The sequence below is a fragment of the Neoarius graeffei genome, chromosome 14 (genome assembly GCF_027579695.1).
Source record: "Neoarius graeffei isolate fNeoGra1 chromosome 14, fNeoGra1.pri, whole genome shotgun sequence".
NCBI lineage: Eukaryota > Metazoa > Chordata > Actinopteri > Siluriformes > Ariidae > Neoarius > Neoarius graeffei.
In genome coordinates, this window is record NC_083582.1 from 78,865,844 (window position 1) to 78,892,726 (window position 26,883).

The 26,883-nt window shown below is 39.0% G+C and overlaps 1 protein-coding gene across 1 annotated transcript in view; it reads left to right on the top strand.

Moving 5' to 3' along the window:
- Window positions 1-26,883, top strand: part of ca10a (carbonic anhydrase Xa) — a 528,995-nt gene that overhangs the window by 446,972 nt on the left and 55,140 nt on the right. Inside the window, exon 4 of the mRNA XM_060939091.1 lies at window positions 5,586-5,771. Within this exon, the coding sequence (XP_060795074.1) occupies window positions 5,586-5,771 (186 nt within the window). The remainder of the gene's footprint in view (window positions 1-5,585; window positions 5,772-26,883) is intronic.

Sequence of the window (26,883 nt, forward strand, 5' to 3'; positions counted from 1 at the left end):
CCAGGCCTCTGCTGCTTGCTCAAAGAGCGCTAGGAAGGCCTCGGGGTCGTCATGTGGGCCCATCTTCATTAGGGTGAGGTGGGGAGGGCCCGCAGCAGTGGAGGTGGTGGACCCCGCCAACGCGAGGAGGTGCTGGAACGCCTGACGATCTTCCTGTTGCACCAGCACCAGGGCCTCGAACCTTTGCTCTTGCTCCTTTCGGAGGGCGATCAGCGCCTGGTGCTAGCTCTGTTGGGCCATGGCAAGGGCGTGGATCAGGTCCGCGAAGGGGGAGGACTCCATGGGGCTGTTCTCCTCTGTCCTCCATGTCCCGGGTTTTGGCACCACTGTAGTATGAGAGCGGGTGGGTGGAGCACAGAAGTACGGCAGGCCAGAACTGAGTTCCAAAAAAACTCTTTATTTTCCACTTTTCAGTGTTAACTTATTCTTCCAGGCACACACACACACAAGTTGCCTGGTTGGGGAGAGAGCTCCCTTCCTCTGCTCTCTCTCTCCTTATATAGGGTGCGGTCACTGGGCAAAACACACAAACACAGATTAACAGACATCAGGTGCAGTGATTCTGCCACTTACCTTCCCTGACTCCATCCTCCGGTCACAGACCAACGCTTGACCACACCCCCGCTGCCAGAGTGATATCAAGCACTATTTTTTTTAAACTTCCTGTCCAATCAGACTGCAAGTCTCATCTCATCTATTATCTGTAGCTGCTTTATCCTGTTCTACAGGGTTGCAAGCAAGCTGGAGCCTATCCCAGCTGACTACGGGTGAAAGGCGGGGTACACCCTGGACAAGTCGCCAGGTCATCACAGGGCTGACACATAGACACAGACAACCATTCACACTCACATTCACACCTACGCTCAATTTAGAGTCACCAGTTAACCTAACCTGCATGTCTTTGGACTGTGGGGGAAACCGGAGCACCCGGAGGAAACCCACGCGGACACGGGGAGAACATGCAAACTCCACACAGAAAGGCCCTCGCTGGCCACGGGGCTCGAACCTGGACCTTCTTGCTGTGAGGCGACAGCGCTAACCACTACACCACCGTGCCGCCCAGACTGCAAGTTGTATGGAAAAAGAAATATGGAAGAAGCTTGGGCTTTTCACAACAATGGACTCTTCAGCTTGTAAATGATATGTCATATCCAGTCTCCCATAGTTGGCGCTGTGTAGCAGTCAGGTGGGAATACATGATATCCGTAACTTTTCCTTTACAGAAGACTGATTTGGAATGTTATTTTTATTACATATTATAATGGATCTCATATATGAAAGGGGCTTAAGAGTCAGAGAAAATATAGATAACCCTGTCCTGACAGTGGTGTGATACAATATAGAGAATGTTTTTTTCTTTTTTTCCCCCATTTCTTTGCTAAGTCACATTTCATAATTAGCTACTTAGCTACAAATTGAGCTGGTCCCCCAAAATAGAAGTCACTTATTATGTTAACCTGACAGTCAAAATTAAAATAAAAAGCAGACTTGATGACAGTTGGTGGGATTTGTCTATATTAACGTTTATGAAGTATTATGAAGAGTTTGTGTCGCCTTCTCAGCACTGCTCTTCAATAATCTTCCCATTTGTAGCTGATTTGGCTTGTTCATACTCATAAAGATGCTACCCATCATATTTTATCTCTGAACAGGATGAAAGCTGTGCAGGATTATGATGTCAGTTTTGTCACATGTCTGGGAGCTGTTTTCAGGATGACATTATAATCTCTGCCCATTACATGTAATGCATCAATTAGCAAATGCGTGATGAGATCTGCTCACAGTATGAGGTTTCTGCTTGCCCCAGTACAGACGGCGATACCTCCAGCTCCAGCTCCACCGCCACCTTGCATCGTAAACGCACCGAATCCCCGCTGTAATTACAGCTGTTGTCGGGGCAGTGTGGGATGTTGTACATAAAACTGTCAAGTTAAGAAATTAAAGTGCAGCAAAGCATTTACTCTCATGATTTCGAATACATTAATACAAATTACACTGTGAGATGAAACAAGCTGAATGTGTTTAGAGAGAGAGAGAGAGAGAGAGAGCTGAGCTATGGAGGGAGTGGATAGCACAATGCACACGGCGTATACTGTATAAGATATCGTCTGCCGGGGAACGAGAGTGTGAATAAGTCACCTGTGTTGGTGTTCTGCGGAGGCCCGTGTCATGTTTACTGCAGTCAAGTAGAATAATTTTCATTTGTTCCTTCATTCTGTTGCTGAAATGCAGTAAAGCGGGTCTTCAGACATAAACATTATGTTGAGTGTGGTTCAGTCTCTCAGAGGACTCGCTGTCAATATAAACTAAAACAACCAAACTTTAATGAAAAAGTCATACAGGAGTAATATAGCAGAGTCTCCAAGGAGGAACAGGGAGTGGACACACCCATTTGTGCCTGGTACTAATCTAATCTAGCGGGGCTATTTAATGTGAATGATTCTTTTCATTTTTAGGATAGACCCAGATGTCGCCTTTTTTGTCACTTCTGTCAGGCTTATGAGGATAAATCCTTCTTCCCAATAAAGACTGAAACACCTGATAGTTATAGCAAAATAATCCAGATGTGCAACAGAGGTGCGAGTAGTGTTGTAGTGAAGACCACCTAAACCGAGACCAAGTCATGACCAAGACCAGAGTGTATGGAGACCGAGACAAGACCAAGACTTTGAGGAGTTGAAATCAAGTCAAGACCAAGACCAAGGCAGGTCAAGACCGAGTCAAGACCAGGACCAGACCAGTGGGTGTGAGGGGTGTGGGGGAGGGGTGACAGCCATTAACAGGGGAAAAAAAAATAAAATCAAATTAGCAATGAATCACATTATTGGTTGCATATGAAACAGGAAGTTTCACATCCAATCACAGTAATGATGTTAATAAATAACTCAGACAATGCATTTTAGGCAATTTAGTGAAAATCTCCCCCGCAGTTGTGGTCTTGACCGGTCTTGAAATAAAATTCTGAGTCTCTCTGTCTGAGACCGAGACAAGACTGAGTAAAATGCAGTCGATTCCGAGACAAGACTGAGACCTTAAAAAAGGGGTCATGAGACCGGTCTGAAGTACTACAACTTGAGGTGCTATTTTCAGTTCGATAGGTGATGAGTTTATTCCATCATGTGTTGTCCGTTGTCCATCCAGCATCGTCCACATTTCATGAAAATCGCTTCTTCTCTCTCAGTTCTTCACCAATTTTTATTATTTTTGGCAGGAAGGTAGGTCTGCCTGGGGTGCATATAGCTTCTACCCAAATTTGCATAATTGCAGTTAATAATGAAGATATGGAGTAATTAAGCCTGAATGAACAGTTTCCACACAAATTACTTCTTCTCCCTCACTTCTTCACTCATTTTGGTTCTTTCTGTCATGAAGGTAGGGGCAGCTAGGGTGCATATAACTTCTACCCAGATTTGCTTCATTACAATTATTAATGAAGTTATGGACTAATTAAGCCTTAATGAGCAGTTGAAAAAAGATCACTTCTTCTCAGTCAATTCCTCGCCATTTTGGATTCTTTCTGGTAAATTGGTTGGTATTCCTAGGGTGGATATTGCTTCTATATGTATCTTGTATATAGCGTATATAGCTTACAACATTTATTGTGCGATGTGGCAATAAAAGTTCCTTCTGGACTAGACGGGGCTGGAGTGAGTTACACCATGATTGACGGCATCATTTTTCCTTTATTAGCACATCCACAAGTGTTTTATTCCTTACATCATTTTGAAAAAAAAATGTCGGTGAATATGAAGTCTTTTTTCAGCATCAGCATAAATTGTAGTAATTTAGCACATTGACAGACATTTTTCTTCCTTCTCATATTCAACTCAAAGCCTGAAACCAAATAATGAGAGGCTTTGAATCATCAGTAGTTCATGAATAATCATTGAAAATGAAAGACGACTTTCAGCTTTCGAAAATATCTTGCCCTTTTCTTGGGTAGGTCCGACACCCTGAGGTAACTCCAGAGTAGTAATCCTTTAAGTGCTGCAGCACATCGCTCTATTCTTTTTCGCCTTTGGCACTGCAAGCTAGGTCCCTTCTCTTCTCTTCTCTCTCTCTCTCTCTCTCTCTCTCTCTCTCCTTTCAACCCATTGATTTTTCAGGGGTTCTATAAAATATTTACACTGTGTGGGCAGGGCCCTTTCTCTGGGAATTTGAAGAGGGAAAATGATTTTGAAGGTGAGTGGTAAAAAAAAAAATAGAAGAGAGAGCAAAAATGAGGGTGAGAAGGAGATGAGGAGAGAGAAGGAAGGGCAAAAGAGAATGGGAAAAAAAAGAAAAGGCAAGATAAGAAGCTATGGAAGCCCTTCTCAAGTCATGCTTGGAATATCAATGGCTTGCTTTGAAACAACTCCAGAATATAAATAAACACTTATAGTGATAAAGATTGTTATCTGGGTGCCTTTGTAACGCTGTGCTCTCACTTTAAAGCATCGCAGTCAATCAATTCCAAAGTGGCTCGGCCTGTCTGAGCCTTAGAAGAGGGTCCGAGTTGCTTTTGCATTCACTTCCAGTCTATAGTCCTTGCACTTGAAGTGTGTTTTATTGATGACACACGATTGTCATATCACTTGATAAAGAACTACAGTGGATTAATTACAGCCTCAAACTTTGTCTATTTAAATCAGCAGCATGACAAAGTTACAAGCAAGAGATGTTACTAATAAGGCCAGATTTCACCACCTTCATCCTTCAATTATTAGCTCATCTGGCCATAAGGACATGATGATCGACACGGCGTCTATTTCTTCCAAAACAAGACCTGGAATACTGATTTGTCTGACCACAATACCCGTTCCCACTGAGTGATGGTCCATCCCAGACACCTCCGAGCCCAGAGAAATCGATGGCGCTTCTGGACACAGTTAACATAAAGCTTTCTTTTTACACAGTAAAATTTTAACTGGTGTTTGTGGCTGTAACTCTGTATTGTAGCTTGATAAAGGTTTTCTCAAGTAATCTCAAGCCCATGTGGTTCTATCAGCTGTAGATGAATGACGGTTTTTGATGCTGTGAGGGATTGGAGATCATGGGGGTTCAGATTAGGCTTGAGCCCTTTACACACTGAAATTCCTCCAGATTCTTGAATCATTTAATGATATTATGAACCATAGAGGGTGAAATATCCAAATCCCTTCCCATCTTTCTCTGAGGAACATTGTTTTTAAACATTTCAATATTTTTTTCATGCATTTGTTGACAAACTGGAGATCCTCAGCCCGTCTTTACTCCTCAAACACTAGATGTTTCCTGGATACTGATTTTATATCAAATCAGGTTTACAATCACCTGTTGACATCACCTGTTTCAACTCACATCATCACCTGACTCTAAGTTTGAGAAAATTTCCCAAGGTAAATTTTGACGTTAAGTTTCAAATTAAGTGACTAACTCTGAATCTACAGTATGTGCATGAGATTATCAGCTGAAGTAAGGGTGAGATTCAGACACAAACTGTTCTGATGATGTACAAAGCTTTTGCGTATCCATGTCGGACTGTTTCCAAAAGCAAACACGAGTACAGAAACTCCAACCATTCAAAAAATCTTTGTTTTCTTTTGTGTCTCTTGGTGTATATCTAGGTTGGAGGGACCATGTACAACACCGGCCGCCACATCTCGCTACGTCTGGACAAGGAGCACTTGGTGAACATTTCAGGTGGACCAATGACATACAGCCACCGACTGGAGGAAATCAGGTTACACTTTGGCAGCGAAGACGGGCAGGGCTCTGAGCATCTACTCAATGGCCAAGCCTTCTCCGGGGAGGTAAGCCGAGACGTGTGTATGAGCACTGTCCTACTGCAGACACACATCTGCGGAGGCCATTAGCTCGGGAAAGTGAGTGTCTGATGTTGACAGCCGAAGCTGACAGCACACAAATCACCTCAGTATAGAATTATGGTAAAAATATTAACTCAAGCTTCTGGGTATTACAGCACACTGAAGCAGAGTGCAATATTATTGTGTATATATTCAGCATACATTTACTTGGGATGTATAAAATTAAACAAGCATACTACTTTCGAGAAGATACATGATTTCTTGAGATCCAGTTTATCTTGCACAATATTGCATCAGGTGTAAATAAGCCAAATGTGAGATGATTGGTGCTTTCCCAGTGAACTGAGCAGCATCACTTGTTTAATGGCTGTTCCTTTGCAGAAGATGTGCATATCGACTGTGATTCAGTGCACTCATTTATTATATTAAAAATCTAAATAAATAATACAACCCCAATTCCAAAAGACTTGAGACAAAGTACAAATTGTAAATAAAAACGGAATGCAATGATGTGGAAGTTTCAAAATTCCATATTTTATTCAGAATAGAACATAGATGACATATCAAATGTTTAAACTGAGAAAATGTATCATTTAAAGAGAAAAATTAGGTGATTTTAAATTTCATGACAACAACACATCTCAAAAAAGGTGGGACAAGGCCATGTTTACCACTGTGAGACATCCCCTTTTCTCTTTACAACAGTCTGTAAACGTCTGGGGACTGAGGAGACAAGTTGCTCAAGTTTAGGGATAGGAATGTTAACCCATTCTTGTCTCATGTAGGATTCTAGTTGCTCAACTCTCTTAGGTCTTTTTTGTCGTATCTTCTGTTTTATGATGCGCCAAATGTTTTCTATGGGTGAAAGATCTGGACTGCAGGCTGGCCAGTTCAGTACCCGGACCCTTCTTCTACGCAGCCATGATGCTGTAATTGATGCAGTATGTGGTTTGGCATTGTCATGTTGGAAAATGCAAGGTCTTCCCTGAAAGAGACGTCGTCTGGATGGGAGCATATGTTGCTCTCGAACCTGGATATACCTTTCAGCATATAACTCGGTTAAGTAAATCCAATGTTTTATTTTTTTGAGTGTTGATGGTGTCTTTCCAGATGTGTAAGCTGCCCGTGCCACACGCACTAATGCAACCCCATACCATCAGAGATGCAGGCTTCTGAACTGAGCGCTGATAACAACTTGGGTTGTCCTTCTCCTCTTTAGTCCGAATGACACGGCGTCCCTGATTTCCATAAAGAACATCAAATTTTGATTCGTCTGACCACAGAACAGTTTTCCACTTTGCCACAGTCCATTTTAAATGAGTCTTGGCCCAGAGAAGACGTCTGTGCTTCTGGATCATGTTTAGATACGGCTTCTTCTTTGAACTATAGAGTTTTAGCTGGCAACGGCGGATGGCACGGTGAATTGTGTTCACAGATAATTTTCTCTGGAAATATTCCTGAGCCCATTTTGTGATTTCCAGTACAGAAGCATGCCTGTATGTGATGCAGTGCCGTCTAAGGGCCCGAAGATCACGGGCACCCAGTATGGTTTTCCGGCCTTGACCCTTACGCACAGAGATTCTTCCAGATTCTCTGAATCTTTTGATGATATTATGCACTGTAGATGATGATATGTTCAAACTCTTTGCAGTTTTACACTGTCGAACTCCTTTCTGATATTGCTCCACTATTTGTCGGTGCAGAATTAGGGGGATTGGTGATCCTCTTCCCATCTTTACTTCTGAGAGCCGCTGCCACTCCAAGATGCTCTTTTTATACCCAGTCATGTTAATGACCTATTGCCAATTGACCTAATGAGTTGCAATTTGGTCCTCCAGCTGTTCCTCTTTTGTACCTTTAACTTTTCCAGCCTCTTATTGCCCCTGTCCCAACTTTTTTGAGATGTGTTGCTGTCATGAAATTTCAAATGAGCCAATATTTGGCATGAAATTTCAAAATGTCTCACTTTCGACATTTTATATGTTGTCCATGTTCTATTGTGAATACAATATCAGTTTTTGAGATTTGTAAATTATTGCATTCCATTTTTATTTACAATTTGTACTTTGTCCCAACTTTTTTGGAATCGGGGTTGTACAACATTAATACAACAGTGTTGCTGGATTCATGAATCTGATTGATTGGTCCCATGGTGTTTATATATAACAGCAGTACAGTTGCAAACAACAGGCTGATAAGGTAATGTACAAACTCTTGGTAACATACGTAATAACTTCTGGATGTTTCCATAACTTGCTATAATTCACTGATAAGACATTATACACATCACTGTAATTCTTGTTGAAATGTGAGGACAGTTTGTAGCATTGTTTATAATGCATATAGTTTATAAAATGTTAAACAAATGTGTTATTAGTCATGCTAACAATATACACCAATCAGCAATAATATCAAAACCACTGACAGGTGAAGTGAATAACATTGATTATTCTATCCACATTCACTGGATATGAGCAATCACATGCTCTGATTGTCTGCTCTACTACTAGGATATCAGCTCATATACTGTGAGTAAAGAAAAACAAAATGACGCAGCATGTTGCTGAACCAACCAAGGACGAAATAAAAACTCTACTCGAAAACAAAACCCCAGAAAATACAAAAAAGCAACAAAATATGGAATAAAAGTATTTGATGGTAAGGACGTATCTTTTTTTATTTTTCAATAATTATTATTATCACATTTTTCACAAATTGCTCCTGTCATTTGTTTACATTCTAAGGGGAAATTATTTTGTTAGATGTTTTGTATAAAGTTTTTATTTAACAAATTTGCAAAAAATAAAAATGCTCTGTTTCTGAAAATCCAGTGAATGTGTATAGAATAAAAGTTATTCCACTCAATCTCATCGTACATGGATTATAGACAACTCAGTGCTACGCGCCTCGTCACCTATCGTCACGTAATTATCTTATTACAATGGCAGCTGTCAAGGGGTGGGATATATTAGGCAGCAAGAGAACAGTCTGCTGAAGCTGTTAATGCTGAAAAAGTTAATGCTGGTTAAAACAGAAAGGTGTCAGCAGTAACTTTCAGCAGTTTGTTCTATACTGTAGTAGCTCTTCTGTGGGATTGGACCATATGGACTAGCCTTTGAGCCCCATGTGAATCAGTGAGCCTTCAACACCCATGACCCTGTCGCCGGTTCACCGGTTGTTCTTTGGATCCTTGGACCACTTTTGTTCGGTACTAACCACTGCATACCGGGAACATGTTATATTATCATATCATACTATAACATGATAGGAACATGTTTATAGTTTATTAGAGATCTGACCTTCCTAGAAAGTGCTATGGATTAAAAATATGCTGCTGTTTAACTCAGACAAAGATCTAATCATTGACATGATGAAGTTTTCTGTTTATGGAATTTATGGAAGGAGTCTTCACCGTCAGTATTTAGTAACAGTCAGAGGGGTCATTCCATGCCAAATCAACAAGAGGTTATGCTCGACCATCTCAGATTTCAATGAAATTTGGAGGGCTCAGAGATACTATTAAAAGAAGTTAATCCCCCAAATTTGAGCTTCCTATCACCAACAGTTTCAGAGATACAGGCATTTGAATTTTTTTTTTGTTTGTTTTTTGCTCAAAACATACATATTTCAAAGTGTAATATAATCTTTATTATGCAAGATAGAAACCTAAAATTTTGCACAGAGAGACTCAATGTCTTGTACTACAAGCTTCAACTTAGAATTTCAATGGTCATTGTATATTAGATGGCGATTTTAACAAGGAAATTAAAAAGACAAATTTGCATTTTTTGCATTTTTAACTCATTCTGGAAGCTTGCCTGTGGCAGTAATGCTTAAACTAAGAATGTTATTCAAATCTACACAGAAATATCTACCAATTTCAGTTTTACCAAGTCTCCACTATTCCTAGTTTGTCTGTAATAGGGTTTTGAAATTCGCCGATTTCTAAAACATGCCATTTTCAGTAGCATGGATTCCAATGTGGGATAGCAGTTAGGAACTTGTAAATTTTTTTTCACTAATCTCCTAGACCCATATTTTATATTTCCAAGTTTTTGTTCTGTGTCTCTCAGGTATTTTTAAACTACAGGGGTTTAAAAAATCCATTTTCACCAAATTCGAATTTGATATATTTTCATATAACTGATATTTGACGGTTAATAAATGCTTCAATAAGGCTCGTAGGTTAGGAGACATGTTTCTTCCTCAATTTTAAATAAAATTTCAATTAATGCTCAGTATTAATTATTTGTAAATTGATTTTAATCTAAGACTGTGTAACATTAGCAATCAATGACCAGCTATTGTGTACCAGTCAACAGCCAGCCTTATCAATATCAACACAGCACAATAGGTGACCTTTGATACCAGAACAGGTGGCTCATATCTTATAGTTTTAGAGTCTGTAAACTGCATACTTGTTCAGATAACATTATATTGCTTGGATTATATTAAATACATTGTAATACAGAGCACTGAGAAAATTTACCAAATGTTATTAACTGAATGTGTTTCTTTGCAAGGATTGGATATTTTGAATAGTTGACTAGGGAATTTAATTGTAGTTGCTTTCAATTTGAGATCAGTATAAATTAGTTTGTTCTTAGACATCTAGAAATGGCTGAACTTCCTCCCTGTTCTATAGGAATTGGACTAAAGAAAGATTCTGACTGCCATAAACTAACATACAACAGAAATTGTAAGTTAAATACACACTCTCAGTATAGTTTGGAGCAAACTTCATTAATTAAACAGAGAACTGAACTTGAACATTTCAAGCACAGACACAGTATGTCTGCATCATGAGAAACTGTTTCTGATGAAATATGAAGAGCTACAGAAAAGTTGTTGTGATCCATATGAAAGGCACAAGAAAAAAGTTAAAACAGAATTACATTCAATTCTTCCTGAAACAGCAGATTCACTTTCAAAACTGATAAATAAAAATATTAAACCTGGACAAAAATTGTGTTCTAGATGTTCACAGAGAGTGAAAGAACATTTAAGCCAAGCAGATTCAGCAGGTTCTACAGAATCAGAACAAGAGAGCGTGTGTGTAGATGTGGATCCAACATACACTGGTGAGGTAGCTGAATCACTTGACAAAAGCCTTGTGTCAATTGGTTGCTCTCCACTGAAAATTGCCAAGTATAGCCACAAACAGAAAGCTGCATATGGCAAAGCAAAGCTGCAACGAGTAAAAGAAACTTTACGTTCTAAAATGAAATTTTATTAATTAATGAAATTTGCTCCAAACTATACTGAGAGAGTGTATTTAACTTACAATTTCTGTTGTATGTTAGTTTATGGCAGTCAGAATCTTTCTTTAGTCCAATTCCTATAGAACAGGGAGGAAGTTCAGCCATTTCTAGATGTCTAAAAACAAACTCATTTATACTGATCTCAAATTGAAAGCAACTACAATTAAATTCCCTAGTCAACTATTCAAAATATCCAATCCTTGCAAAGAAACACATTCAGTTAATAACATTGGTAAATTTTCTCAGTGCTCTGTATTACAATGTATTTAATATAATCCAAGCAATGTAATGTTATCTGAACAAGTATGCAGTTTACAGACTCTAAAACTATAAGATATGAGCCACCTGTTCTGGTATCAAAGGTCACCTATTGTGCTGTGTTGATATTGATAAGGCTGGCTGTTGACTGGTACACAATAGCTGGTCATTGATTGCTAATGTTACACAGTCTTAGATTAAAATCTCATCTCATCTCATTATCTCTAGCCGCTTTATCCTGTTCTACAGGGTCGCAGGCAAGCTGGAGCCTATCCCAGCTGACTACGGGCGAAAGGCAGGGTACACCCTGGACAAGTTGCCAGGTCATCACAGGGCTGACACATAGACACAGACAACCATTCACACTCACATTCACACCTACACTCAATTTAGAGTCACCAGTTAACCTAACCTGCATGTCTTTGGACTGTGGGGGAAACCGGAGCACCTGGAGGAAACCCACGCGGACACGGGGAGAACATGCAAACTCCACACAGAAAGGCCCTCACCGGCCACGGGGCTCGAACCCGGACCTTCTTGCTGTGAGGCGACAGCGCTAACCACTACACCACCGTGCCGCCCTAGATTAAAATCAATTTACAAATAATTAATACTGAGCATTAATTGAAATTTTATTTAAAATTGAGGAAGAAATATGTCTCCTAACCTACTTGAGCCTTATTGAAGCATTTATTAACCCTCAAATATCAGTTATATGAAAATATATCAAAAATTCGAATTTGGTGAAAATGGATTTTTTTAAACCCCTGTAGTTTAAAAATACTTGAGAGACACAGAACAAAAATTTGGAAATATAAAATATGGGTCTTGTGGATTACTGAAAAAAATTTACAAGTTCCTAACTGCTATCCCATTGGATTTCTTGCTACTGAAAATGGCATGTTTTAGAAATCGGCGAATGTTAAAACCCTATTACAGACAAGCTAGGAATAGTGGAGACTTGGTAAAACTGAAATTGGTAGATATTTCTGTGTAGATTTGAATAACATTCTTAGTTTAAGCATTACTGCCACAGGCAAGCTTCCAGAATGAATTAAAAATGCAAAAAATGCAAATTTGTCTTTTTAATTTCCTTGTTAAAATCACCATCTAATATAGAATGACCATTGAAATTCTAAGTTGAAGCTTGTAGTACAAGACATTGAGTCTCTCTGTGCAAAATTTTAGGTTTCTATCTTGCATAATAAAGATTATATTGCACTTTGAAATATGTATGTTTTGAGCAAAATGCAAAAAAATCGAAAAATTCAAATGCCCGTATCTCTGAAACCATTGGAGATAGGAAGCTCAAATTTTGGGGATTAACTTATTTTAATAGTATCTCTGAGCCCTCCAAATTTCATTGAAATCTGAGATGGTCGAGCATAAATTTGTCAGATATTTGTTGATTTGGCATGGAATGACCCAGAGGTTTGAAATTCGCCTCTGGCTGGTAAAGGAATTAGTGTTTATAGCTGCTATAACATAAGTGATTAAATGTAAATATAAAACCATAAATAACTCGGCCATTTTGCTGAGTCACTCAAGGTGATTATTGAGAAATAGTCCAAATCTCTCAACCAATCAGCATGCGATTTTCTATCATTACCTGCGTATTTATACTAAAATGAGTCAGTCATAATGTGTTCTTTTAACAGTTTATAAATGCATTTAAAACAATGCTACATACAGTGCTCAGCATAAATGAGTGCACCCCCTTTGAAAAGTAACATTTTAAACAATATCTCAATGAACACAAACAATTTCCAAAATGTTGAAAAGACAAAGTTTAATATAACATCTGTTTAACTTATAACGGGGAAGTAAGGTTAATAATATAAACTGAGATTACACATTTTTCAGTTTTTCCAGTCACTAAAAGAGATCATTGTTGAAGAATGGAAAAAGATTGATGTTGCAAAATGTCTCCAACTTGTTCATTCCATGCCTAGAAGACTTGGTGCTGTCATTAAAAATCATGGAGGCCATACAAAGTACTAGATGGAGTAGTTTTTGTTGTGGGGTGTACTCATTTTTGCACCACCCTAATTTGAGTAAAACTGAAAAATGTGTAATCTCAGTTTATATTATTAACCTTACTTTCCCGTTATAAGTTAAACAGATGTTATATTAAACTTTGTCTTTTCAACATTTTGAAAATTGTTTGTGTTCATTGAGAGATTGTTTAAAATGTTACTTTAAAATGTTACTCACTTACGCTCAGCACTGTAACTGTAATGGTATTTCATAAATAATTATAATAACGTGTCCAGTGCTTTAGGAATGCATTATAACCTATTATGAATGTATGTAAATATTTGTAGAAAATAGAAAAAGAGTTGGAATGATATGATCAGTCATGTTCAGGCAATCTGCTTGCAGTATTAACAGCAGTGCTGAAGGGAAGGTCAATACCTTCCTGAGAAGAAAGATGTTCCAGCTTTGAGTTGCGAGTGATAATGGCTCAGTAATGAAGAGTAAACAGACAGCACTAGGCTTCGGTGGCCAGGTCACAGCTTGCAATACCCTGATAAACTGTCTCCACTTTGTTTTATTATTGTTTAAATATTGGCTGACGTCCATGAGAAGGAGGAGGGAAGAAATTATAATCATTAATTACACTGGATGTGCTTGTCAGGCCCATGGTTATTTTGTTGCCATTCTAATCGCCAGTCTTATTACTCCCAAAGAGAAATGTCACACTGTCACTGACTGGTGACTTCATCAAACGACGGAGGCTGCGGCATCGTGTCTTTCTGAAATTACACCACTGGCTTAATTGAGAGGTTTTATGTAGCACTTTTATAAGAATGAGCACTGTGGTTCAGGGGAAAGAATAAAACAGCTCAATATAGCCCAGAATAAAACCTGACAAGGCGTGCTTATAGGAAAATAATCAACGATGGGTTCAAGTGGAAGGATGTTACCACGTTTTCTGAAGTTGATTGTTTTCCAATAACGGTACAGTTTTATTCTTATACAACAACAATTTGTGAACAAATACAAATTCTGTGAAGGCTATTTTTAAATATGAATGATGAAGACATCCAGATGATGTTCTCATGCATTCGAAAAGCATTGTTAGGATTATTACTGAGAGTGCATTGCGCCTTATATGTAGATATTTTTATTATGAATTATGAAAACAATGCATTATAAACAATGTTAATAGGCACATTATATCACCAAGAACAAAGAACCCAAGCTCAGTCTTTTTTGTTTTTGAGTGAAAGTGTGATTATTCTCTAAAATGTTATAACCTGTTTGTAAATTTAGTGTTCAAAATCTATATACTAGACTGTGAGAAATGAAACATTCAGTATCATTGTTAATACCATTTGTCTTTCTTACAGATCACAAATACAATGCATTTAACAGTTATTCTACGAAATCGAGTCGTACATGAGCCGATGGGCGACGAGGCGCGTAGCACTGAGTTGTCTATAATCCATGTACGATGAGATTGAGTGGAATAACTGTTTTATTCTATCCACATTCACTGGATTTTAAGAAACAGAGCATTTTTATTTTTTGCAGATTCGATAAATAAAAACTTTATACAAAATGTCTGACAAAATCATTTCCGCTTAGAATGTAAACAAACCGCCGAAATGACAGGAGCAATTTGTGAAAAATGTGATAATTCTTGAAAAATAAAAAAAGATACCTTCTTTAAATATGTAGATATGGGCGGCACGGTGGTGTAGTGGTTAGCGCTGTCGCCTCACAGCAAGAAGGTCCTGGGTTCGAGCCCCGTGGCCGGCGAGGGCCTTTCTGTGTGGAGTTTGCATGTTCTCCCCGTGTCCGCGTGGGTTTCCTCCGGGTGCTCCGGTTTCCCCCACAGTCCAAAGACATGCAGGTTAGGTTAACTGGTGACTCTAAATTGAGCGTAGGTGTGAATGTGAGTGTGAATGGTTGTCTGTGTCTATGTGTCAGCCCTGTGATGACCTGGCGACTTGTCCAGGGTGAACCCCGCCTTTCACCCGTAGTCAGCTGGGATAGGCTCCAGCTCGCCTGCAACCCTGTAGAAGGATAAAGCGGCTACAGATAATGAGATGAGATATGTAGATATGTACAATCAAATACTTTTATTCCATATTTTGTTGCTTTTTTTGTATTTTTCTGGGGTTTTGTATTCAAGTAGAGTTTTTATTTCGTCCTTGGTTGGTTCAGCAACACACTCCGCCATTTTGTTTTTCTCTCCTCACTGTATATAACCTAGTAGTAGTGTAGTCAGAGTGCACAATTGCTCATATCCAGTGAATGTGGATAGAATAAAACAGTTATTCCACTCATTTTCATCGTACATGGATTATAGACAACTCGGTGCTACACGCCTCGTCACCTATCAGCTCATGTACGACTCGATTTTGTGAAATAACTGTTAATTATGTAGAGTATAACACCACATGCCTGTTAATAATCCACACTCAAGTCCATGTAATGCTCTGTATAAAGTGGGACTGTATTTCTTTGGTACTGGTTATTATAATACATTATAAACACTGCTTATAATGCATTCAATTTACACTTTATCAATGCATCATAACTACTGCTATAAACTGTAATCCCTTTTCATAAATACAGTCATACTAACAAGGGCTGAAATGCCTTATGACTGCCTTATAAACTGAGATGTGTGTATTCATAGGTCAGTATACATATGGCCTTCATAGAAATTATGACCATTTTGTTTTATTGATTAAACAATGGCATGTCATACTTTTAAACAGCATTTATGACTTTATATTTACATTTAATCACTTATGTTATAGCAGCTATAAACACTAATTCCTTTACCAGCCAGAGGCAAATTTTAAACCTCTGACTGTTACTAAATGCTGACAGTGGAGACTCCTTCCATAAATTCCATAAACAGAAAACTTCATGTCAATGATTAGATCTTTGTCCGAGTTAAACAGCAGCATATTTTTAATCCATAGCACTTTCTAGGAAGATCAGATCGCTAATAAACTATAAACATAAACAGCTTTGTCACCGTAAGTGAGGAAGAATTACAAATGATAAGAAAATGCTGTTCCTAAAAAGCACTAAAGATGCTACGAAGTTTGGTTTAAAACTATTCAAAGGGAACACAGTCATAGTTGTTCGCGAGTGCAGAAGTTTTACGTCTCTGAAGTGCCTCTTTTCCAGTTTTTGATGTCCATTGGTATGTTTTTCTCTTGTAAATATGTGTGACCCCGGAGGGTGAATTGAAGGGTCTTGGCTAAAGTGTTTGACTACGCCACAAGTGTGCTTACAAGTTAAAAAGGTTCACATTACTAGGAGTGCTCACACAATGTTATTTAAAAAAAAAAATCACGCAATTAAGAATCACACAGTTAAAAGTCACACAATGTTAATATCACCCAGGTAAAAGTAGTCAACACACCTAGCACATATGAACTGGACGTAAACAAACAAACATTCTGATTTACCTCCATGCATCAGACTCAGGCACTAACAATGGCGTCAGGCATCCCAAGCAGTCACAATGTTCGCCTACTCACATGATGGCAAGACAGTGACATAATTACATTCTAGCCAAACTTAAGTCAAGCATTGAAAACATTTACTCATTGCCTTAATATACATATGAGCACAGATACAATATTAAAACATGCAGTTAGTTACAGTGTGCTACCGGAACTGTTGTCAAGACCACAAGCGGCAGAGTGCTCCCAGCGTCCTCTGGACCAAACCTCGGTTTGAAAATAACACAGTTTTAATGACACATCTTTGTACTAAATGTGTTCATGTATGAATGGGAAATAACATTTAATCAGTGTCCAAATACCTTCGGTAGTTCAACACTACCCGGAAGCGTTAGATGGTGTACTGCAGATCACCTGTTTTTAAGAACAACTGTCAAGTTTGATCACAGATAGATACATGCTAGCGAAAGTGTACAGATATAACACATACCTCCAGTGAAAGCAGCAAGGACCGAAGCAGAAATACGAAAAACCAAGGCTTGTGTGTGACCTGCCGGTGAGTGCAGTTTTATAGATGTAATGCTAATCATGAATGAATAGCCACACCTGCTACCTGGGGGTGTGTCAGCTAGGTGCAGACCTACAGTGGCTGCAGGAGGACAACCTACCGAAAAATGCCAGTTACATTTGCATGAAGAATATCTATTGAAGTTTTGGGAGCCTTTCAGGTGTTCAATGCGTCGTTCTCTTTCCCGGTGAACAAAGAAATGATTCTGTGCATGCACAGCAGAAAACTTCCTCATTGGATATTCGCATCAGCTCCAATGTGTGACGTCATGTCATGTCATGACATGTCTTGACAACCGTGCAATCTTGTAAACCATATTGAACGCTCATTCTCCATTGGGTAGAGTGATGTAATACACATAGGATAAGTAATATGCTAACAATATTGCATGCTGTCAAACCAAATGAATGAAACCCGCTAGAAGGGAATAGAACACGTTTTTATTCCATCAGAAAAATGTCCTGTATGGATAATAATCACCGATATTCACTGAGCCTGAGGAGGATATATCCTCTCATAATGTCACACGTGATCTGTGTTATGAACCTTACTTACATTATGTATCATGTTAACAATTTAAAATGCATAATAAAGATAACTATAAAGTGCACCTTCATAGAAATTGTTACTGTAAGGGTAGATTATTAACAGCCATTATTATAACAGGTTATAAGCTGTCATTGCTCACTCTAAGTAAAGTGACATAGTGCTACATTTTAAGCAAAATGTTTGTATGAGGATCTGTAAACAAAACTTGTCAGAAGGTCTGGAAAATTCTGGAAAAATTGGAAAATGGGGGAAGCCATGACCTAATGGTTAGAAAAGCAGCTTTGGGACCAAAAGGTCGCCGGTTTGAGTCCCTGGACAATTAGGCTGAAGTGCCCTTGAGCAAGGCACTTAAACCCTGACTGCTCCCCGGGCTGCCCCGGTATGTCAGGATCTTGATGTACGTCACTCTGGAGAAGTGTGTCTGCTAGGTGCCTGCATTGTTATATCAAAAAAGATGAAAAATCTGGTTTTGACCAACATTAAGCAAATAGCATACTTTGAAATCCCTACTTTAAGAAATCACAAATATGTTTCATTAAAACCTTTTGTAGAATGATGTCATGAATAAAAAGTTAAGACATGTCTCATAATGCACTTTGAAATATATTGGGGCTCCACTGTATCACATCAGCACCCGAGTCTGTTTCAGACTCCATTCCCAGGAATCCCCCACAGCTTACAAACATGGCTGCCACAGACTATGAATCACAACAGCTCACAAGTTCACTGGACTTTTAAATTACACACACCTGTCTCCACTGTCTCTTTCTTGGGCTACATCACATCAGCACCATTGATGAAGGTTCCATCAGCACTGGTACCATAACACAACACACAACAGTACTAACAGCTTTCAGGTAACTGGGGAACTGCACTGGTTGTTAAAGGTTACACTACCAGCTCCAGTCAGGTTCTGGTGCTTGTCCATGTCAATCCCAGCATACATGACTCCTCCAAACAGGTCATCCATAATCCTAGCTGGGGTCTCAGCATTGAGCATGCCATGCAGTAAGTGCTGCCACCAGAACTACTACTTCCTGAAAGTCCACTTCCCCATCTCGGTACTCATCCAGATCAGACGTTATCTTTTCCACAACCGTTGGATCTTTACTTGCAGCTTAGATGTCACTTAGTTCTCTTTGCAGAAGTCTCTTCATTTCAGCTTTGCTCGATTTATGTTTGTCCTCTTCCTTGGAAGAATGTCTGGAACACTTTGATAAGGATATCCATTGCACTTTCCAACTGAGAAACCATTTTTCTACCATGAGTCCCAAGAAAGTGAAAGCTGCACCTGATACCTGAGGAGATTCACTGTAGAAAAAATGGTTTAAAGCCCAATGGACAGACTCATCAAAGTATTTCACACACATTCTTCCAAAGAAGTACCTGAATGGGGCTGGTGATGTCCAACCACCACCATTACCCGAAGGCTATTAGTGCTGTATGTTATGGTACCAGTGCTAATCAGACCTCCATCGATGGTCCTGATGTGTAAAGGGTGGTGTAGCCACAGTAGTGGGAGCTTGAGCTGGACAGTAGTCCCATTGTCTTTGAAATTAGCCACCACTCCTGAGTCTATCAGGGCTGGCAGAACAGAGAAAGCAACTAAGAATCAGGATGGTGGTGCAGTGCTTAACACTGTCACCTCATAGCAGGAAGGTTCTGGGTTCAAACCTCACAGCCCACTGGGGCCTTTCTGTATAGAGTTTGCATGTTCTCCCCGTGCTATGTGGGTTTCCTCCCACCGTCCAAAGACATGACAAGGTCAACTGGCTACTTCAAATTGCCCATAGGTGTTTGTATCTGTGTTTGCCCTGTGATAGAGTGCCCAGGGTGCGATCGACCCATCTCTAACACCTTAGAGTTCACCCTGAGGACTTCACCTACAAGTGTGCAAGCTGAAATTCAAACACCAGTGAAACTTCTGGAAAAGTCTGTAGTTCATTTTGTTTATACAGATCTTTCTGATTTCCTTTTTTAAAAGGACTTCATGGACATAGAGATGCTCTCAGAAGAAGTCAGCTGGGCTTGGCTCCAGCTTCTCTTGCTGAATGAAATGAGAGAAACTGGCTAGGACTCACTATGGAGGTACAAGAGGTAATTAGCTCATCTGTCCATGAGGCTGATGAGCTGTTGCCATGGCGTGGCATCCATCATCCACAATTTAGTTAAATCATATCTCTTCCGTCAATTCTCCACAGATTCCCGTTCCAATTGTTTTGTTTGAAAGAATTCATCACTCCGCACAAAAGTTAGTCATTGTTTTGTCAGTTTTTTTGCTAACGAGTTAGTAATTTGGCCAAATTAATGAATTTTCTAGGCCTCTCACTAGAATTGTATCTGCTCTCTCATTTCTTATCTAATTCCAGTTCTGATTGATGCTTTGAGTTGATCTTCCCTTGAGGAACAAAACTTGGTCATTTGTTTGTTGATTTTCCTGTTGTAAACAATTTGTTTACAACTTTATTTATTTTCAGTTAAATCATGTCTCCTCCAACTTAACACATTTTCTTCTGACTGGAATCGTATCTCCTCTCTCATTTATCATGTGAATTCAGTTCTGATGGACGTTTTGGGTTGATCTTCCCTCAGGAAACAAAATTTAGTCCTTTGTTGATGTTCCTGTTTTAAACAGTTTGTCGTGGAGGTTGGTCCACTCTCATACTGTCACATTTCAGTTCTGTTTGATGGTTTGGTCGTCATGGTTGTTTTGATGGCAGGACAGATGAGCGACTATGCCCTTGACATTCTGGTTTTCTCAGCCGATGTCATGGCGGGGGGGGGCCCTATGGAGTAATGGTTTCCACAGTGGAAACACCATCTCTCTGCTTGGAGAGACTCAGGATATTCAAGCATGGAGACAGGGCTAAAGGGATGGAGGTGCCAGAGGATCAATGCTGGATCCTGGTCTGGGACATCCTCTACCCCCTGCTCATCCAGAGAAACTAGGTCCAGACAAACAGAAACAGACCTTGGCTTGGTCCTTGATTGGGCCACTCGGTCACTGCTGTTACCTTGGACCTGGTTCTGCCCTCCTGGTTAATGATATCACCCAACAGTGAAGACAGTTGTGTGTGGTTTAAAAGTCCAGTGAACTTGAGCATGTGAGCAGCCATGTTTGTATACTATGGGGATTCTGGGAAATGGACTCCAGTGCGGATGTGACAAGTGCAGTATAACACAATGTGTATTTAGAAATATGTTTTTTTTAATAGAAAGCGTTACTTTTTTATACATAAATCAACCAACACTTTCTATGCCTCATGCATATCACTTTATTTATTATTTGTAAGACTGATGTAATGACCTCATACACATGCCATATGCTTGTATGAGGAGGGTCATTTTACCAGTGCAGGTAACTCACATCATTTTCATAACGGCTTATGAGTTCTATCATGACATAGTACTGCTAAGTCTACCTTAAGGTGCTTAACATACAACCCTGATTCCAAAAAAGGTGGGACAAAGTACAAATTGTAAATAAAAATGGAATGCAATAATTTACAAATATCAAAAACTGATATTGTATTCACAATAGAGCATAGACAACATATCAAATGTCGAAAGTGAGACATTTTGAAATTTCATGCCAAATACTGGCTCATTTGAAATTTCATGACAGCAACACATGTCAAAAAAGTTGGGACAGGGGCAATAAGAGGCTGGAAAAGTTAAAGGTACAAAAAAGGAACAGCTGGAGGACCAAATTGCAACTCATTAGGTCAATTGGCAATAGGTCATTAACATGACTGAGTATAAAAAGAGCATCTTGGAGTGGCAGCGGCTCTCAGAAGTAAAGATGGGAAGAGGATCACCAATCCCCCTAATTCTGCGCCGACAAATAGTGGAGCAATATCAGAAAGGAGTTTGACAGTGTAAAACTGCAAAGAGTTTGAACATATCATCATCTACAGTGCATAATATCATCAAAAGATTCAGAGAATCTGGAAGAATCTCTGTGCGTAAGGGTCAAGGCCGGAAAACCATACTGGGTGCCCGTGATCTTCGGGCCCTTAGACGGCACTGCATCACATACAGGCATGCTTCTGTATTGGAAATCACAAAATGGGCTCAGGAATATTTCCAGAGAACATTATCTGTGAACACAATTCACCGTGCCATCCGCCGTTGCCAGCTAAAACTCTATAGTTCAAAGAAGAAGCCGTATCTACACATGATCCAGAAGCGCAGACGTCTTCTCTGGGCCAAGGCTCATTTAAAATGGACTGTGGCAAAGTGGAAAACTGTTCTGTGGTCAGATGAATCAAAATTTGAAGTTCTTTATGGAAATCAGGGACGCCGTGTCATTCGGACTAAAGAGGAGAAGGACGACCCGAGTTGTTATCAGCACTCAGTTCAGAAGCCTGCATCTCTGATGGTATGGGGTTGCATTAGTGCGTGTGGCATGGGCAGCTTACACATCTGGAAAGACACCATCAATGCTGAAAGGTATATCCAGGTTCTAGAGCAACATATGCTCCCATCCAGACGACGTCTCTTTCAGGGAAGACCTTGCATTTTCCAACATGACAATGCCAAACCACATACTGCATCAATTACAGCATCATGGCTGCGTAGAAGAAGGGTCCGGGTACTGAACTGGCCAGCCTGCAGTCCAGATCTTTCACCCATAGAAAACATTTGGTGCATCATAAAATGGAAGATACGACAAAAAAGACCTAAGACAGTTGAGCAACTAGAATCCTGCATTACACAAGAATGGGTTAACATTCCTATCCCTAAACTTGAGCAACTTGTCTCCTCAGTCCCCAGACGTTTACAGACTGTTGTAAAGAGAAAAGGGGATGTCTCACAGTGGGAAACATGGCCTTGTCCCAACTTTTTTGAGATGTGTTGTTGTCATGAAATTTAAAATCACCTAATTTTTCTCTTTAAATGATACATTTTCTCAGTTTAAACATTTGATATGTCATCTATGTTCTATTCTGAATAAAATATGGAATTTTGAAACTTCCACATCATTGCATTCCGTTTTATAATTTGTACTTTGTCCCAACTTTTTTGGAATCGGGGTTGTAATATTATGTGTATTCTGAGCACAGCACCAGTTGTGATTTCTAGCATATGGGTCATTCTAGAATTCGGGGTACATTTCACATCTCTGAGATAAACCTTTTTGTTATTTTCCACAAAAGAAATCTTTATTGAATCAGTTTTGAACAATAATGCAAATTATGACAAACTTTGACCAATAGCGATGCTTTTTGTAAATTTTATACCCAATTTATCAATAAAACATTAACTAAATGACTCCCACCCCTCCCCCCACATTATTGGCTGTCTTTGATGCCTAATTCATCCATTCAACTCCAATAAACAGGAAGTGATTCAGTCTAACTATCTGTTTTTTGAGGGCTTATTCTATTAACTGTTATAAAATCAATTGCATAGAAAGTATTTTCTGTATTTTGTGAAATTTCAGTCATAAAGTTTATTTTTTATCCGTCCCAATGTTATTGTCAACTCTGTTAACTCTGTTATAAAACTGCATGAAATCCACAAAGACTTTTAATAATGCGCAGGACACCTTCACCAAGTGATGTCACTTCCTCTGGCAGGAAACTTCAGAAGGGCAGTGAGGTGTGTTCTGTTTCTTCTCTCATTAATTTGAGCAAAATGTTGAGGATTTTACACCAACAGTAGATTAATTATTCATCAACTCTGTTATTGTGATATTGGAGTGAATCTCTCACTCAGTTTTTAAAAACAATAATACAATTAAAATCCATAAAATTCTGTTTTTATACATGCCGTGTGGTCACTAGTTTGAGGTTAGAATGTGGAGTTAAGACACAAAATGGTGGAACATGTCAACTCTGTTATCATCCATTCTGTTAATGGATTGCCCAGTTTAATGATAACAGAGTTGATGATGACTAACAGAGTCAACACTTGAAATGTACCCATGATTATAGAACGGGCCATAAAATATAATAGGGATTCGATAACATATACGGTATATGAGCCTATAGCATGATTCAAGTGTGATAGCTTTATTTTTTGAGGCTTTGCCATTATTAATGTCCTCCTACATCCCCAAGATCTATGGTCATGAGTCGCTGCTGCGCTGTGAAAAAAATATTATAGCCATATTAATTTATATGAATGTATTTCTTCTCTTTAACTCCAATTGTTAAGAAGAAAAATTTTGAATGTTGAACTCGAGTTTACACGTTTTCAAAAATTAAACTTAAAGTAATCCATTGTCTTGTTGACTTGTGAGTTTAGTCTGGGTTGTCAATGTTCATTTCAGTCATGTGTGTAAGTTATAAGTTGAAAAAGGGAAAGTGAGAGGAGGAGGAGGAGGAGGAGGAGGAGGAGTGAAGCCAACAGAGAAGCTGCCATGATTCAGAAGTGATTCAGTGTGAGGTTTAAGGAAACCAGCAAACTTACCATTATTAGACATGATGAGAAATGCAATATTGTGCAAAATTATGCACCCTATTATTTATTTTCATCTGAACTTTGTTATAGATTTCTGTTTTATGATTTCTACATTATGGAGTCGGTACAAAAACATTTTAAAGTCCAAACATTCATTTTTCAGCACAAAATTAAATGTTACAGAAAAAAAGTTTGTATCTGAGCAGCATATTCCATAAGAGAGCACGTTTCAGATGAAAAAAGAAAGCATAATGAAGGCTGCTGGGTTTTGGTGTAAAATGAAGAAGTGAGTGTGACAGTCAAAGTGTCCAGAAGAACTGTGGCTGGTTCTGTAAGATGCTCAGGAAAACCTACAGATCATTTCCACATAAAACTGACCTCACTGGACCTCAGACGGATTTATTTTAAAGCAAAGGGTCGTCTCACACCAAATACTGACTCTGTTTCATTTATTACGGCTCACTGATTACTGATTATAGTATGTTTTTAATGTTGAAACATTTCATTTCATTATTTTTAAGTCATTTTTGGTCGACAGCATTTCTTTACATGTGACTAAGACTTTTGCACAGGACTGTATATCTAAGTAGAAACTATTTGAAAACAGTAATCTTGATTAAAAAAAGGAACAGAGATGAATATAGTTGAAGTTTTTTTCTGAATTGAAAGTTTGAGGAAGTTTTTGTTTATTTGACAAGATAAAGTGAGTTTTCTTGAATGGATAATGTAACATCATAAGTTGTTTTAACTCAGAGTATCAACTCGACACAACAAATGATCTTTAGTTCAATAACCTGTATAACTTCGCTTTTTGTGTTGAAACAAAGGTGATCTTCTGGTTGAGTTTACTCACATTTTTTAACTTAAGGCAGCAGTTAAACTTTTGTTTCTAAGTTTAAAGGTACTGACTGCAAAGCCATCTGATTTGTTGTTGTTGTTTTTGTGTATGGCACTTTCCTTTGTCTTGCAAAAACAATATCACGGATGATATTGAACAGGATGTGATCATTTTGATGTGCAGAGCGTTGCTTTTCTCCATTTTGGGACCGTTTTCCTCCCTCCTGAGGTAAACAGTACGGCCCTACAGAAACAGGAGACATCAGAACGCAAGGGAGGAGTTTTAACTAATTAGCATAACTATTGAATTGCATCACACCAAGATGGCGACGCGAGGAAAACATTGTGACTCTGCATCGACCCCTGAGAGTTCTGAGTCGCAGGGATGCAATCCGTGGTTGATATTTGTGAATAGATCCGTGAAACAAAAGATGAATATTTATATCTTTTCTCTGTTCCTGCTTTTGTGTTCTCATTTCTTTCTCTGTAAGATCAAAACATTAGGTGTGTAACTCCATACTCGCTCCCGTGGAGTCGCGCCCATGCACTCGAAGGCTAAGATAGCTAAGCGCTAGCTAGAATGATTTAGTTATCTGTCCAGAAAAATGATGTCATCTAACCTTGCTCTATCTCGCAGTGACACTCACTCGGCAGGCTTTCCTTTTCTTTTCCGCTGGCGGGAGAGCCGAGTCCGCCATGTTTGTGGACTCATGTCGACTTGTTTTGGTTAAAAGTAGTTCAAACATGCCCCACAGTGGTCACATGATATTGTTGCTCACTTGCTTGGGTGATTTCCGGAATCGTAAAATGCGGGATGCATTTTATCTCGGCAAAACCTTTACACACAGGATACACAGTGTGTGTGTGCAGCATCGCAACATCTCCAAACTCCAACAGCAACAGAAACAGAACATTTTACCCAGAATTCAACTTTACACTCAGAACCTTTAATCAGTTTGACATTTTTTCAGACTGATGAAACATATCCTCTATGATGCAGTTATGACCTTTTTATGTTAGTCCATGGTGCTGAGGATTTTTTAAAGTATTAATTAAATGTAAGGAAATTATTCAATCTCATTCTTTCTTTTCTTTCTTGTTTTTCACATTTGTTTGCGAATCGCACATCACCTCTGAGTCCTGTTTGCATCTCCTATAGGGGCTCGGGTCAACTGTAAATCATCTCCAACACCTTTGATTTAGCCGTGAGGTTTTCATGTGCAAGCTGAAAATCAAACAGCAGTGAAACTTCTGGAAAAGTCTGTAGTTCTTTTCTTTTATACAGATCTTTCTGAGCACAAATATTTCAAAAGGGCTCCATGGATATAGAAATGCTCCTGGAAATACTGTAGGATCCACACGCAGAGCTCAATATTCTGTGTGTCGTATCACATCAGCACTAACACGGCTGATATGTTTAGTTCCCCAGGGCGAAATATAACATGGCTGCTTATCAAATAAGAGATACTGCGATGAATTGAAAGCACAAACATGCAGGAACAGAACACAGTACCAGCTTTATAGACGAAAATATTCAACAATGCGGCCTGACATGAAGTGGTGTTCCTGTAAAACTCAAAACATGATTATTTTCCAATAGGATGCCCTGAACTTTCTTTTTTCCTCTTATACTACATGAATTTATCAGTGATTACATTTTTTATTTATTAATGAATGATTCATCTTTAGTTTATATGTGTACGGTTACTTGTAATGCTGTGGAACAAGTTAGTTCCTGTGATAAAGCTGTTATAAACAGTCATTCCTTTACCAGGCTGGCT